This window comes from Pteropus vampyrus, unplaced genomic scaffold, assembly GCF_000151845.1.
Source record: "Pteropus vampyrus isolate Shadow unplaced genomic scaffold, Pvam_2.0 Scaffold62, whole genome shotgun sequence".
Classification (NCBI taxonomy): domain Eukaryota; kingdom Metazoa; phylum Chordata; class Mammalia; order Chiroptera; family Pteropodidae; genus Pteropus; species Pteropus vampyrus.
Genome location: NW_011888843.1, coordinates 1,664,734 through 1,679,285, shown reverse-complemented (window position 1 = coordinate 1,679,285; position 14,552 = coordinate 1,664,734). Strand labels below are relative to the sequence as shown.

At 34.1% G+C, this 14,552-nt stretch overlaps 1 protein-coding gene across 3 annotated transcripts in view; it reads left to right on the top strand.

Annotated features, from left to right (window-relative positions):
• The window catches only part of KIAA1468 (KIAA1468 ortholog), a 102,356-nt gene that overhangs the window by 49,729 nt on the left and 38,075 nt on the right, over window positions 1–14,552 (top strand). For all 3 annotated transcript variants that reach the window (XM_011361067.2, XM_011361066.2, XM_023531136.1), the window contains 5 exons: window positions 3,856–3,968; window positions 7,410–7,500; window positions 10,115–10,186; window positions 13,465–13,605; window positions 14,069–14,233. In XM_011361067.2, the coding sequence (XP_011359369.1) occupies window positions 3,856–3,968; window positions 7,410–7,500; window positions 10,115–10,186; window positions 13,465–13,605; window positions 14,069–14,233 (582 nt within the window). The remainder of the gene's footprint in view (window positions 1–3,855; window positions 3,969–7,409; window positions 7,501–10,114; window positions 10,187–13,464; window positions 13,606–14,068; window positions 14,234–14,552) is intronic.

Here is a 14,552-nt window from a genome sequence, read left to right as displayed (position 1 = left end):
CTTTATAAGACTAAGAAAGTTGAGTAAAAAATTTATAAAATCAAATCCAAAAACATTTACTATCTCTAAAATTATTAGAAATTCTTCTGTTTTACTTGTAAAAGTGATAGGAGAATTAAAATGCTGGAAGCCTTTCCAGCATTCTGTACAAATTTTAATTCTGTGCAAAATTCCACGGATAATCTTTAGTTTTGAGGGGTGGCAGATCCTTCGTAAAGATAACTAGCTTTGTAATTAAAATTGCAAAAATCAAAATAGTTAGAGCGAAAATTATTTACTTGAGTAAAGTACAAATTATTTAGCTTTTTAGATTAATGAATTTTAAAAGCCTTAGAATTATCTTTTCTAACATGGTAATAAAGTATTGGAATACCTCTGAAATAAGATTGCTACACTTATTTTCTCTCTAATGATCAGTAGATCAGTTTTGCATTTCACTTCATTCAGTACACATTCACTGAATAGAATCAAGTGTTAAAGCATGTTTTAAAATATTTCAGATTCTTGTCACCTTGAAATACGGGCACAGCAACTTTTAATGGCGGGGGGGTGGGGGCAGGAGGGATATTGCCTTTTGGATGAAACGTTACCAAAGCCGTAGGTATTTTCTTACCATGGTTATTACTAATGTGCGACATTAAATCTAACATGCTATAAGGATTTTCTCGTGAGAAATTCTTAAGCTTTAGATACGATGTCTAACATTGCTCTATTATTCTCAATGCTTTTATATTTAATCATTTAAAGGCATTTTTAAAACCTCTACCAGTTTGTCTTCTGAAAGAAATTCAGCTACCGCTTTTTAAATGTTTGATTCAGAATTTTAAAACACTAGACTTCTTCAATTGGAGAGATGATACCAAAGGAAGAATATTGATTCAAATCTGTAAATTTATGAAGACTGTAGAATTGGACTTAAATTCTAATGCGGATATTTAGTACTTCAGAGGCTTAAAAAAGGTGAATTTACAGTAATTAAGTATGACACAGCAGGTACATACTTATAGAATTCACTATTTCAGGAGCGGTACAAGTAGAAGTTGTGAATAAATGAATGATAAGAGAAATTAGGGTAGTTGGAACCAGTCATAACTTAGTAATTAAAATCCTTGATGGCTCTATTAGAAACAGACTCTTCATTTTTCTACCATCACTTAGTGGGCCTCTTGTCAGCTCTTTGTCACCATAAGACAAGACCATCTGGCATACTTTATACACTGAGTTATAAGTGTCATAGCCATTAATGTGCCAGTATGTACTTGGTTCTCCTTGGCTTGGAATATTAGCCAAAAATTATTGACAGTGACTTTCGTATATTGTTAATTTTGCCAACAAGAAATAAAAGCAAATATCAATATAAATTATTATTAACTGTGATTCTGAAAAGTGTCAAGTATTTTTCTCCAAATCCCTAAATGCACAGAATTTTGGAGTTCAAGGAGACCTCCCATGGGAGTTTTCCTCCCATGAATCAGTTGGGATTGGTTGGTAGTGGTGCTATGCTGAGAAATGCTTTGGTAAGTGCTGTGTTGAAAAAGCTTTTTGAAGCCAGTTTTGATCTCAGAAGGAAAAATTAACAATCTCTTTAGCAATAAATAGGTAATTACAGAATGTGTATGAAGTAGTTTTCATTTCTATGCTAATCTTACTTCCTGCGTGCTTCACTTGAGGAAACTAAAAATCAGAGAACTTAGTGATTTTTATTCGGTTCTTTGGTACTAAAGAGTAAATCAAGACAAGAACTCTTCTAGCTCCTGGTCCAGTGTTCTCAGTTTAGCACACGTAGCTGTATTTCAGTTCAAAGATTCCCTATATTCATGTATAAACCTCCTCTTTGATTAAAGATCACTAAGCCTCATGATTTAAAAAAAAATAAAAAGTAAGGCACAAAGGATCAACAGCAACACAGTTATTTTGACTTGCTTGTTTTCGAGATGAAGCAGCTAAATATTATGCTCTATTTTAAACAGAGTACATATGTATGTATTTGCAATTATAATAAATATTTTACATATATTTCATGACTTTATTTTAAAGAGGAATACAATAAGAAGAAAATAGAATAAGATAATATTCCATTAAAATGAAAGTATTTATGTGGAGGCAGTGGGAAAGCAGGAAGCATCAGGAGGAAGCAAGAAAACCCTTGGGAGAGAAACATCTGACATGAGGGTAAAGTACAAATAAAATATTTAGGGCCCATCTTGATTTTTAGGCATTAAAATATTTTCTCTTTTTCATAGTACCTTCCAGAATAACTACTTTTTCATTCTTAAGGTTCTACTCTAGTGGGATATGCTGATGATGCAATGTTCTCCTCCTCTCATTGGTATCATTGGCTCTTAGCAGCCTGAATGGAATCCTTTAAAGATTAGGATAGTCCTTGGAATGAATGATCTTCTACCCTAATATTTCATAAAACGTCATTTATTTTCTCCTGCAAAGTCAAGACTAATCCATCAAGCATCTTATCAAGCCTCTGGTGAAAGCATTACTAATAATATAGGATTCTTATCTATATACTCAGTGTTCCATTCCCAGCGCAAAATTATTTTTCCTAATCATTTATTTCTTTTGCTTTTCAATTACTAATCTGAAACCTGAAGAGGGGCCCAAATAGAAAATGACAGCATAAATATTTTAAATTTGTTTTTACTGCTCAGATTTATTCTTAGCTCTTTTTGTCTACACCTTTGTACCTTCAATTTAAGTTTCATACCAAGTAATTGTAATTTTTAAATAATATACGAAGACTTCAGAAATAATAGAAAGGGACTTCTAGTCATGCCTTTAAGCTTCAGTCTGAACTCAAAAAATCATATCATCTAAGGGAGCATCTTCAAAATGGGAAGCTACTTCTCCTAACGTAGACTTTTCTTCAGGGTATCATGCATTACACTGTGATCAATTCCTATTTTAAATCTGCTGATACTCTTTGATGGGAAGTAGATGGGGAAAAGAAATAAAAGTAGTAAGCATTCTTATTATTTCATAGTGATTTCTTTAAAATATTTGCAAAATATTGTTTTTATAACTTGGAAGATTTCTCTCCAAAACTATTTTATCACTTTTGGGCTTTTATTCTGATTAGATTTGAAAATCCATTCCAAAATGAAAAACATTAATATCTTTTGAATATATTTTAGAATTTTGTCTTAATTTAATTAAAGTATGAAGCAAATTTAATTAATTTTCAGATATTTCTTTGGAAGAAATAAACTGTTTGATATTACTTTTCTACAACGTGTTGGGTTTATCTCTTGATGTTGAATGTGCCACAGAGAAAATATTGTTAAAAATTTCCATTTTAGCATAAAACATTTCTACCGATACTCTGTAGTAGTTTTGAGAACATTCGACAGCTGTGGAAAATGGTCTTCTTTTCACTTAGCCACCCAGTTAGGTGCCAAGGAAACAAAATGATTGATTAAATCTTATTTTAAAGGCAGATTATATTGTACTTATAGAAGTAGGAAGAGTTCTCTTTATTTTTTATCTTTTTAAGTTTTAAAATATTGTTAACTTTTGTAAGTTTTGTTTAAAAACTCTTTCTAAATTGAAATTGCTATATCAGCTTGTAGTAAGATGGAATGTTTTCTAGTGTAAACAGTTGTAGACCCTTGGGAAGTACTGGATGAGAAAACGAAGTTAGTTGAACTTTAAGTAACTTCATTACATTGTGATTTGCACCTTTTGTACCAACCAGCACGTAAATATACATTTTGTTTTCTCTTGAATATTAACAAAATTAAAATTTCCTCCATTTTAAATGTCCACTTAAAAATACTCTGGGGAAAAAAGAATATTCTGCAATGCGTTTTTACTTTGACTTTTTCCACCTTCATGTTTCTTTAGGAGTTGATCCCCCTCATCTTGTGTACAGCGTGCCTGCATCCTGAGCCCAAGGAGAGAGACCAGCTTCTCCATATACTTTTCAATTTGATCAAGAGACCAGATGATGAGCAAAGGTAGGTATAACTACTTCTCTGAGAAATAAATAAAATGTTGACTTACTAATTTTACTAATTTGGTGTCAAAATTAGCATTTTAATCTATATGTCTTCTTTCCAATTTCTGTTTTAATAAGCACAGGAAACACTGGCCCTATTCACAATGCTCTGCAATGTTTTCACTGTTGTGATTCCATTTGCTCATGTTGAATTTGTACACTCTTGTGTTAGTTACCTTTGGATTTATAATTCACATACTTCTCTGCCTTTATCTTTCACATTTGATTTCCAAGAAGGCCTAAATCTTCACCCCCTTTCCCACAGATGAACTAGATACATCATGGCTTCTTCATAGTTATGCTTTACAAGTAATTAAATATTTAATTACGAATTTCTGCATCACTGGGCTATCTGTAAACCATTTACTTGAGGCTAAAGGAATACCGTGTTTTGTTTTGCTTGGTCCCGAGTCAAATGCCCACAGCCAAGGATGTCTAGGTGGACAAGTGAGTTATACTTGAGGGTGCAGAGGGGAAGGGACACACACATCAGGGTGACTTTCCAAAAAAAGAATGGGATTTGATCAAGCAACAGCTATAAATATCTACCTCAGAGAGTAAACCTTTAAATACTAAGCGAAGCTGTATAAGTGTGGCTCGGTAGGTAGACTAAGCACCAGATAGATAAACTTTGGCAATTGATATCTTTTTCTGTGTTAAAAGTTTCTATCTTAATGAAAAAAGGAGTTTTGCTTATCCTTTGCAAACAATAGAATTGTACTTTATGTTAGATAAGTTTATATGATTTCAATATTTGTTTACTGACTGTTAAAATTTTTACCCCTTCTGAGTGTGTTGAAAAATCATAAGAGTAAACTGTAAAACCATAAAAAATCAGGCTCAAAATTTAAAATACAAGGAATCTCTCAACAAAATAGTCAAATAAAATAGAATAAAAATAGTAAGATAGACTTTAAAACTCTGTAAGTATATTTCTCTTTCCTGCTCTTACCAAAATATCCCTGACCAAGTGGAGAAACAGGTCCTTTGCAGGATCCAGTCACGATTAAACTGGACCAGCAGTCCTCACATGCTAGTCAAATAGAAATAGGGAAATTAAAGCACTGTATTTGTATCGTTCGTGGCAAACTGAAAATTTTCTAAGGACAATTTCATGGTGCTGTATAGGAAAATTAATGTTATATATTCTCCTTAAAAAATACTGTTCCCTAACTTGGTAACTTAACAATTGAATACCATAAATTACATTGTCATTTTCAGATTTGCAAAGCAAAAACTTCTAAATCTATAGCCTGGTTTCATACTCTGCATGTAAAGCTACTTGCTGCCACCTGGTGGCCAATAAGTTAGCATAATGTATTTGACATAATGAATTGTCACTTTTCCTTAATGAGTCTCAGGCTTCTTTGATCGTCGCCTAAGAAGAACTTAGCTTTTGCCAGTTCTTTGCTGACAGTTATAATTGACACCAACTTTGTAGCTTTGTCAAATACTAGACAAACCAGCTCTGTCCTATGATTTTCCGTAAGTAGAATCACTTATTTTTGCCATCACAGGAGCCTGTTTCTAATGCTGTTAATAATCTGTGGACCACCTGACCTTTTCTGTTTTCACCTGTATTTCAAAGATGTCATAATTTTTAGAATTTTGAATCTTCACTCTGCTGACTCAGAAGTTTGTTTCGAGGGACCTAACATTATTTCCAACAAATTTATACATCTCTAAGTATAGCGATGGTGACTCATGATTTAAAATCATTTCACATGAAGGTCTTATGTTTGTGTATAATTCTCACAAGTTTTTGAAGTGCTTAAATTTCACCAAAGTGTGTTCATTGCAATTATCAAACATTATGTATATGCCTTTGTATATTCATTAAGACCCTAGTGGGGAAGAAAACCAATTATCTGATATTAGGAAATTTTCATTGGGGAGCTGACAGCTAAAGTGCTGTATGTAAAGCTTGGGAATTTCTTTTTTCATTTTCTTTTTACTCACTTTATTTTATTTGCTTTCCTAAAGTAGAAGGAAGTGAAAAAGTAAAGTTGAGAAATAAGCATATAAGGCAATGATATAACTATAAAGGGGAATCAGATTATTACTCAGTTGTGGTGAGAAGTTGCAATATATAATGAAGACATATTGACTCAACATTTCCCTGATTGCTATCCAGATGTTCTTCGGATGTCATTCTTCTCAACCTAAAGAGTAATTATAGCTTATTTGGCTAAACTAAATAGAAATTTAAAGTCATTCTGCAGTTTGAGTTAAATTGACATAATTTGAGGAACAGCAATGAACAATGCCTGGACTTAAAATAACGATTTTATGCTTAACATGAATTAAACATTCTATTTTGGTTTTCCTTAAGGTTGGATACTCTAAACATGATATCTTAGACAATCAAAAGTAAAAAAACTCACAGTTCCTCATTTTAAAGTCATTTTAAATGGAACTTCATTCTGAAAAGTGAAAATCTTATTTAAAATTTTATACTCTTTTTAAGTTATAAATCTACCAATTCTAGTGGTTATCGTATTAGTTATTTATATATTGTTCTATAAAAATTACCTCAAAAGAAAGTATTTTAAAATGATATTCATCTTCATATTACAGTTTATGTAGGTCAGTCAATCTGGATCTTCTGCTTCGGGGTTTCTTATAAGTCTGTAATCAAGGTGTTGGCTGGAGCTGTAGTCACCTCACATCTCAACTGGGGAAAGATTTGCTTCTAAGCTCACTCACATTATTGATTGTTGACAGGATTCAGGTTCTCATGGGTTTTTAGACTGAAGACCTCAGTCCCTAACTAGCTTTTGGCCAGAGGCTGCCTTCGATTCCTTGCCACCTGGGCCTCCAACATGGCAGCATACTTTTTCAAAGCATGCCAGCTAAGGAGGCAGTAGGGAAAATCCCACAAGGTGGATGTCACAGAATTTTGTAACTTAATCTGAGAAATAACATCCCATCACTTTGGCCATTATTTTGTCCATTAGAAGCAAATCATTAGGTACAGTGCTACACTCATGGAGATGGGGTTGTAGAAGGTCTTGAATATCTAGAGATGGACTTCATATGGAGCCATGTCAGAAGCTGCCTACCAGTTATCTTGGGTCCAATACCAAAAACTCATTTCAGAAATATTTTACTAAGCTGAAGCATTGGACATGTAATCTCAGAATACATATATGGGAAGTTATGAGTTTCAGCTTCACACCATAGAGAATCCCATCACAGCATGTCTCACAAATGGTGTTGCCACTGCTTGTCTTAAGGATCTCACTCTCTTGGTGGAGTCTGGTTCCTTGTTAGAAAAGTCTGATTTGATTGTACAAAAATACTGTACTTCATGTGAATTACGGAGCTGACTCTTTTTTAAACCCTAGTCCTAGTTGTGCTTTCTAATGCAAACACAAGTCTTTATTTGGATTCTTTTTAGGCAGATGATACTGACAGGTTGTGTGGCATTTGCACGTCATGTTGGACCAACACGTGTAGAAGCTGAACTTTTACCACAGTGTTGGGAACAGGTAAATAACTATTGGGCTGTCCCTTAGCTATTATATTCTAATTTATCATATCTTTTTTAAATGCCTTTAGGAAGTATGTGGGATATAAATTATGCTGCTGTTTCTGTAGCCTAGCACAGTGATTTAATAGCGCTTAAGGATGCTCTGGGATGCTTTGCTTTATTCATTCTTCCAACAAAAGCTTAAGAAACATTAGCTCCAGTGCGGGTACTGTTGTCACTAGGGATACAGTGAGGAATAAAAGACAAAGGCATCCTAGGGGGGAGATAAGAGTAAACAAATAAATGACACAGTGTTTTGTAGTATTATAAACTAAGACAAAAATAAAGCAGGGTAAGGACTAGGGAGTGATGAGGAATGCTGCTTTACAAAGGGTGGTCAGAGAAGAAATCTCTGAGGAAGTGATGTTTAGGCAAGGATCTGAATGAAGTGAGATACTGCAAATACAAAAGCCATGAGATTGGACTGTACCTGATGAGTTAGAGAGGAAGAAGTGTGTGTGTGTGTGTGTGTGTGTGTGTGTGTGTGTAGGTAGGTAGGTAATTGAAATAATGTCTTGTAAATATTGTATACTTGTATATATTACAAATATATACAGGATATAAAGTGTAAACCTTTGATGTAGAAGCTTTTCGTATTTATAATTCAACTCACTATTTGCTCACAATACTTTTGGATGTATATGGAATTGTAATATTCCAGTCTTCTGTAGAACTTGGAATCATTGATTTTCTAGACTTGATGATTAGGTCATTAAGCAGCTTATTTTTCCATCTTAAAAAGATGGATTTCTTATGAAGACAAATTTCAGCACCTTATTTATAATAGCATGGTCACTTATTTTTTTAAAAATATTGATCTCTGGAATATCATTAAAGTATATGGTTTTGTAGAATTCTATTCCCAATTTCTTTGAGTGTTTTTTTAAATAGTGGAGTCATATCTAGGTTTAGTATGTAAACATTATATATAGTCATAATTATCTCTGACACTCCTTTATGTCATCCATTGATTATAGTACATACTAATTTAAGGTGAGACTTTAATCACTGAAAGTCAGATTAACTTGGAAATGACATACACAACTTTCAATTTACAATTCTGTACAGTTATTGATATGTAAACATGATTTTTTTAGTTTTTTCCATTTTCTTTTTAAGCTTATTGAGGTACAATTCATATACCATACAGTTCACACATTTAAAATCTACAATTCACTGGTTTTTGGTATATTCAGAGATGCACAACTATCGCCACAACCAATCTTAGAACAATTTTATTAACCCAAATGTAGACCCCAGCCCCTCAAACTTGGTTCTCGTAGTCCATTTTGGCTACTCTGGGTCCCTTGAATTTTCATATGAATTTTAAGATCAGCTTGTCAATTCTGCAAAGAAGCTAGCTGGAATTTTTATAAGAGTTGTATTAAATCTGTAGATCAATTTGTAGAATATTGCCATCCTAACAATAGTAAGCCTTCCAATCCATTAATTTAGGATGCCTTTCCATTTATTTAGGTCTTTTAAATTTTTTTCCAACAATGTTTTATAGTTTTCAGAATATAATATGTGCACTTTCTCTTTAATTTATTCCTAAGTATTTTATTCTTTTTGATACTACTGTAAATAGATTTTTCTTAATTTTATTTTCTGTTTGTTTGTTGCTAATATATAGAAATATATTAATTTTTGTATGTACATTTAATTTTGAGACTCACTGAACTAAACTAAAGAAAAGCAAAATGAAGATTTATATATAGCATACTTTGACATTCAACCCATTCTACTTTGAAGTTACGATTTCTGAATTTAATTCGAAGATGTCAGTTATAAACATCTCTACCACCACCTCTTCCGTAACCTGAATAAACATGGTTATCGGGGACCTATGTAGCTGCCTACCTCCAGTTCATTGCCCAATAGATTGCTATATAATTTCTTTTCTTAATTTTAGGCTTCCAATACATTAATGAATTATGTCACCTTTTCATATGGGAATATGAGAACAGATATACTTCTTTTCCAGTCAAAGAAAAATTTATATTCTATGAAGAAGACATATGGGAACAAAACCCAGTATGTGTCATTTTTTCGTTGCTGTTATTTTTTGTTATGATTCAGTGTAGCCATCACAGTGGTAAAACCCCATCTTCTTGCATATGCACATATGCAAACACAAATGGATTGACATCTGCTTATTTTAAAATCGAAATCTTTTCCTAATCCCTTGGGTAAAAAAAAGGAGTGATGCGTCATTCCTGGCATATGTTATAGACCACATCGATAATATCCAGAAGCTGGGTTTTCCAAACTTAAAAACATACTAATGTTGCTAGGGAAAGAGAAAGTCACCCTTGACATCCTAAGGAAAACCTAGTCGTGGGCAAGCTCCCAATCTCTATACACCTTGCCAGATTTCACCTTTGCTTTACCCTTTTTTCTTTAACATAACCCCTGTGACCTTGTTTTTTAGGCTATTCCTGATTCTTTTATTCTTGATCGTGGAAAAGTAAGAAGCTTTATTGCATTCATAACAGGATTTGTGGTGGAAAATAATGCTCTGTTGCAGGAAGGGAAGGGTATGTTGTTTATGCTTGATTTATTTTTTACTCTAGATTAATCACAAATACCCAGAGAGACGACTGCTTGTGGCAGAATCCTGTGGAGCCTTGGCACCTTACCTTCCTGTAAGAATTGTCATTTTTTTCTTAAAAATTTTCTTTTTAATAATAGAGAAACCTTCTATCAAGTGTCTCGTACATTTTAATCCAGATTCTCCTAGGGCATACTGTCCTAATAAAGGAAAAAGATAAGCCAAAAAGAAAAGGCTCACATTGATGCGATATGGGAGTGCAGACAGGTACATTAACCATTGATTTTGCAAGAATGTAAATACATTAAATTGTATCAGCACTTCTCAAAGTGCGGTCCCAGGACACTGCGGGGAGTTCCTTGAGATCCTTTCATAGAGATTCATGAGGTGAAAATTATTTTCAGAATAATATTAAAACATTTTTTTGTCTTTTTCTCTGGGTTGACACTTACAGTGTTGGTGCAAAGTCGTAATGGGCAGCAGTGCCCGTGCATTAGCGCGATCATGGCAGTGAGACCCAAATGCGCAGATAATATTGTATTCTTCACTGCCTCGCACTTGCAGACAAAGCCAGTCTCCCTTAGAATAAGCTTGATAAACAGTTAAAATAGTCTACTAAATTTTGACCCTCGAGTGTGCATCTCTTTAATATTCCTTGCAATAAAATAAAAAATACTAATATCAAGCCATTTTGCTGCATTCTGAAGTTTGATGGCTGTTACATGAAAACAACATTCTGCATAGTTTGAGTTGTGAGCTGAACTGGTCACTCTTTTTCATGGGTTACTGACTTACTTGACAGACTACTGATTGACAAACAAGCTATGGTTATTAAGACTTGGGTATTTGGCAGACATTTTTATGAAAATGAATGAAACGAACGTATCATTTCAAGTAAAACAAGAAGATAACATTTATTGTGAATGATAAAATTGGACCTTTGAAGTGAGAACAAGAATTTTGGAAAACTTGTATCTGTCACCATGATCTTGACAGTTTCTACATATGTAAACTTTTCTGAGGAGGTCAGTGGTGACATTAACATGTGATTTTTTGAGATTATAATAAAATGTGTCCATATTGAAGACTATCTGCATAACTCCGTGGTCCAATATTTCTCAAATGACCAATGCATAATACTTAAAATCATGCATGGGGAAAAAACAGAGGCAAAGATAGATCAGTGGAATTTAATATATCAGAGTTTAAAGAGCTTGTTAGCAATAAACTATATCATAGTTTTAGATCCCACATTGCAACTAATAAGAAACTATCACTTGTCCAGTTTGAGTGTAGAATCAAAGTAAAATGTCTGTTCACATTAGGAAAGGCTATTAAAATACTCCTTCCTTTTTCAATTACATGTCTGCATGAAGCCAGATTTTTTTAAATACTTCAACCAAAACAGCATATCACAACTGAATGCAGAACAGATAAAATCTACAGATCTTCTTTTAAGTCAGACATTAAAGAGATTTGCGACAAAATGTAAAACAATGCCATTCTTCTCACTAATTTTTTTGTTTTATTGTTTTCATTAAAATGTTATTCGTGTTAACCTAATGAGTTTATTGTTACTTTCAAATGAATTGATACATGTTTTTTAATTTCTCAGTTTTAATTTGTAATGTGATAAATGTCAATAGATATTACCCACCCAAACAAAAGCTGTTTGATGCGCTCATTAATTTTGAAGTGACTAAAAGAATTCTGCCACCAAAAAGAATGAGGGCCCTTGGACTGTTGTGCCCCTTTAGGTATCTTCTCTTAGGTCCAGGGCTTAGACAGGTGGAGGGATGAGGTGACATCACTATTATTTTAAGTTAAACAACCATAGTTTAAAGCAAAGCTTGACAAACTACAGCCTGGAGACCAAATCTAGTTCTCAGCCTATTTTTGTAAATAGTTTTCTTGGAGCACAGCCACACACATTTGTTATGGTTTGTAGATAGATATACATGAGTGAGTTTGAGCATCCTGTCACCTGATGTTCCAAGACAGAGATGAACGTCACATGCTGGCAAAGGATAAGTGAACTTCCACGCTGCTCCTAGTACTAGAATGCCAGCAGCATTAACAAGAGACTGAATGTGTCTTCCATGAATCTTCCCTTGCCTTATACCCCACTATAACTGGTAATAGTAGAACTCCGGTATGGTCACGGCTTCGGTGGAGTAATGCCTCCTGAATTGTCCTGTGGGTTCCCTGTGGCATACTGAGGCTGCCACGGCTGACCTCCGCCCAGATCAGTGTGACGCATGCACCCAGATGAAGTTTATGTACCTCTGTCCTATAGCCCATCCTCATATCAACCAAGAAGGCAATTTTTAAACCAATATTTAAATGAATAAAGTATCTTAAAGTTAAGATACTTTAAGGCATTGGTGTGGGGGGCGGAGGTGGAGGGAGCAGTTTTTACCCTAAAGGATAAATAAGGCCGCACGGAAAGGCTAAAATTATATATATTCTTTCTAAAAAGTCAAAACAAAGACTAGGTCATTTAAAAATGATTATATCCTCCATCTTGATTTTAATCTAACCATTATATGTAAAAAGAACCTGAACAAATTTAGGCTTTAAAGAATTTTATAAATTAATCAAGTTATAAAAATGGTACAAAGAACAGAAGGAAGGACATAATGATAACTCTTTATTCTACCCTCAGCCATTAATTAGGCGAAAATATTCTTTAATATTATTTAACTGTGGAAAAATTGCATGAAATTAAGACAATATTATTGGTGCATTATTAAATAGCATCTGAAAATATCAATGCAGTTCTTGCAAAAGTACTTTTAAAATTTATTCTCATACTTTATCTTCCTATTCGAATTTTTTACCTCAGTTCCTCAAAAAATAGGAACACCAGGATTTTATAATGTTGCCACACTCCTACCCCAGGCAAATGTTTTGATTACCGGCGAGATGTTTGAGAGTTACAGCCCCTCCTGTTGCTGTAACTCTCAGCGCTTTTCTCTGAGTTGAACAGGTGGTGGCAGGCGAGTCCTTGCGCGTTTATAGAACGTTGACTGTGGGTTTCCCAAAAGTGCCTGCCACTGCACTGTGCTCTGCAAGGGTTTGCGCATGTTTCTCAAGGGTATAAAAACATGCTGGGAGAAGCCTAATTCTGAACTCAGAGTAGTTGTTATACCTCTAGACAGGGAGGGTAGAGGAAGGGGAGGAGAGTAGAAGAGAGCCATGCTTTAGTTATAGCAGTAACGTTTTATGTCTTCAGAAAATGAAGACTTGAGGCAAACATATTAAAATAAATGTCAATGTATCTGAGTTTTGCATACGTGGCTGTCTATCATATTTTCTATATTTTTCTGCTTCTAGTATAAATAGCAAAAACCTGTTCTTGTTTATTTTCAGAAAGAAATTCGTAGCTCCTTGGTTCTTTCAATGTTGCAACAGATGTTAATGGAAGATAAGGCAGATTTGGTAAGAGAAGCTGTGATCAAAAGCCTCGGTATCATTATGGGATACATCGATGATCCAGACAAATATCAACAGGTGTGTTTTTTAGAATGAACTCCACTTACTCCATTTTAAAATTCCAAGTAATATTCCAAATCTCTGATTCCAATACCTTATAACCTAGAGTAGGGATGGCAGTTATGTCAACTTTAACTGGTTGGAGTTGGCTGCCTGGTTTCAATTCTGCAATTCAAAGGAAAGCATGCTATGATTCACTCACAGTGTTCGCCACAGCTTTGTGGCAGGAAATTGGCAACAAACGTGCATGTTTGCTACCCTTCTCCTTGGTTTCTTCATCCATGGATGCATGACATTTTCTCTAAGAAAATGGGAAGGGTAGGATTATGGATGGCTTTCTTTCTTGCTTAAAATGTTTTCTAAATGTACTGCAATGTATACTTATTACTTTTTATTGAGTTTTTTAAGTTTATTCTTTTAAAAATCTATATTTTGCCTGTTTTTGTTTTTGTTTTTTGTCGTTGTTGTTGTTTTCTGGCAGGGTTTTGAATTGTTGCTGTCAGCCTTGGGTGACCCCTCAGAAAGAGTAGTTAGTGCAACACATCAAGTATTTTTACCGGCTTATGCTGCCTGGACTACAGAACTTGGGAATTTACAGTCTCATCTCATACCTACATTGCTGAACAAGATTGAAAAGCTTCTCAGGGTAATTGCTTCCTTTGTTTACATAGTTTATAGAGTTTGAAAAGGTGTGTTCTAAGGCGTCTTAAAAGAATGTTGGGGAACAAAGACAGAAAGTACCACTTAACCGAACATTCTAATAAATTACCAGTTAAAGATTCTACTGGTCTGGAGCCAAGAGAGATTTGAGGAAGTTTCGTTTTGGTGAAGCTAGAGGAGAAAAGACATGATCTGAGTTTGTTAGCTGAAATAGCACCTTCGTGGAACTATTATTCACACTTATTAAGAAAGCTAGCTCTTCCTTGCCTTTTCAGAGACTTAAATATTTTAGGTAAAGTGTAAGC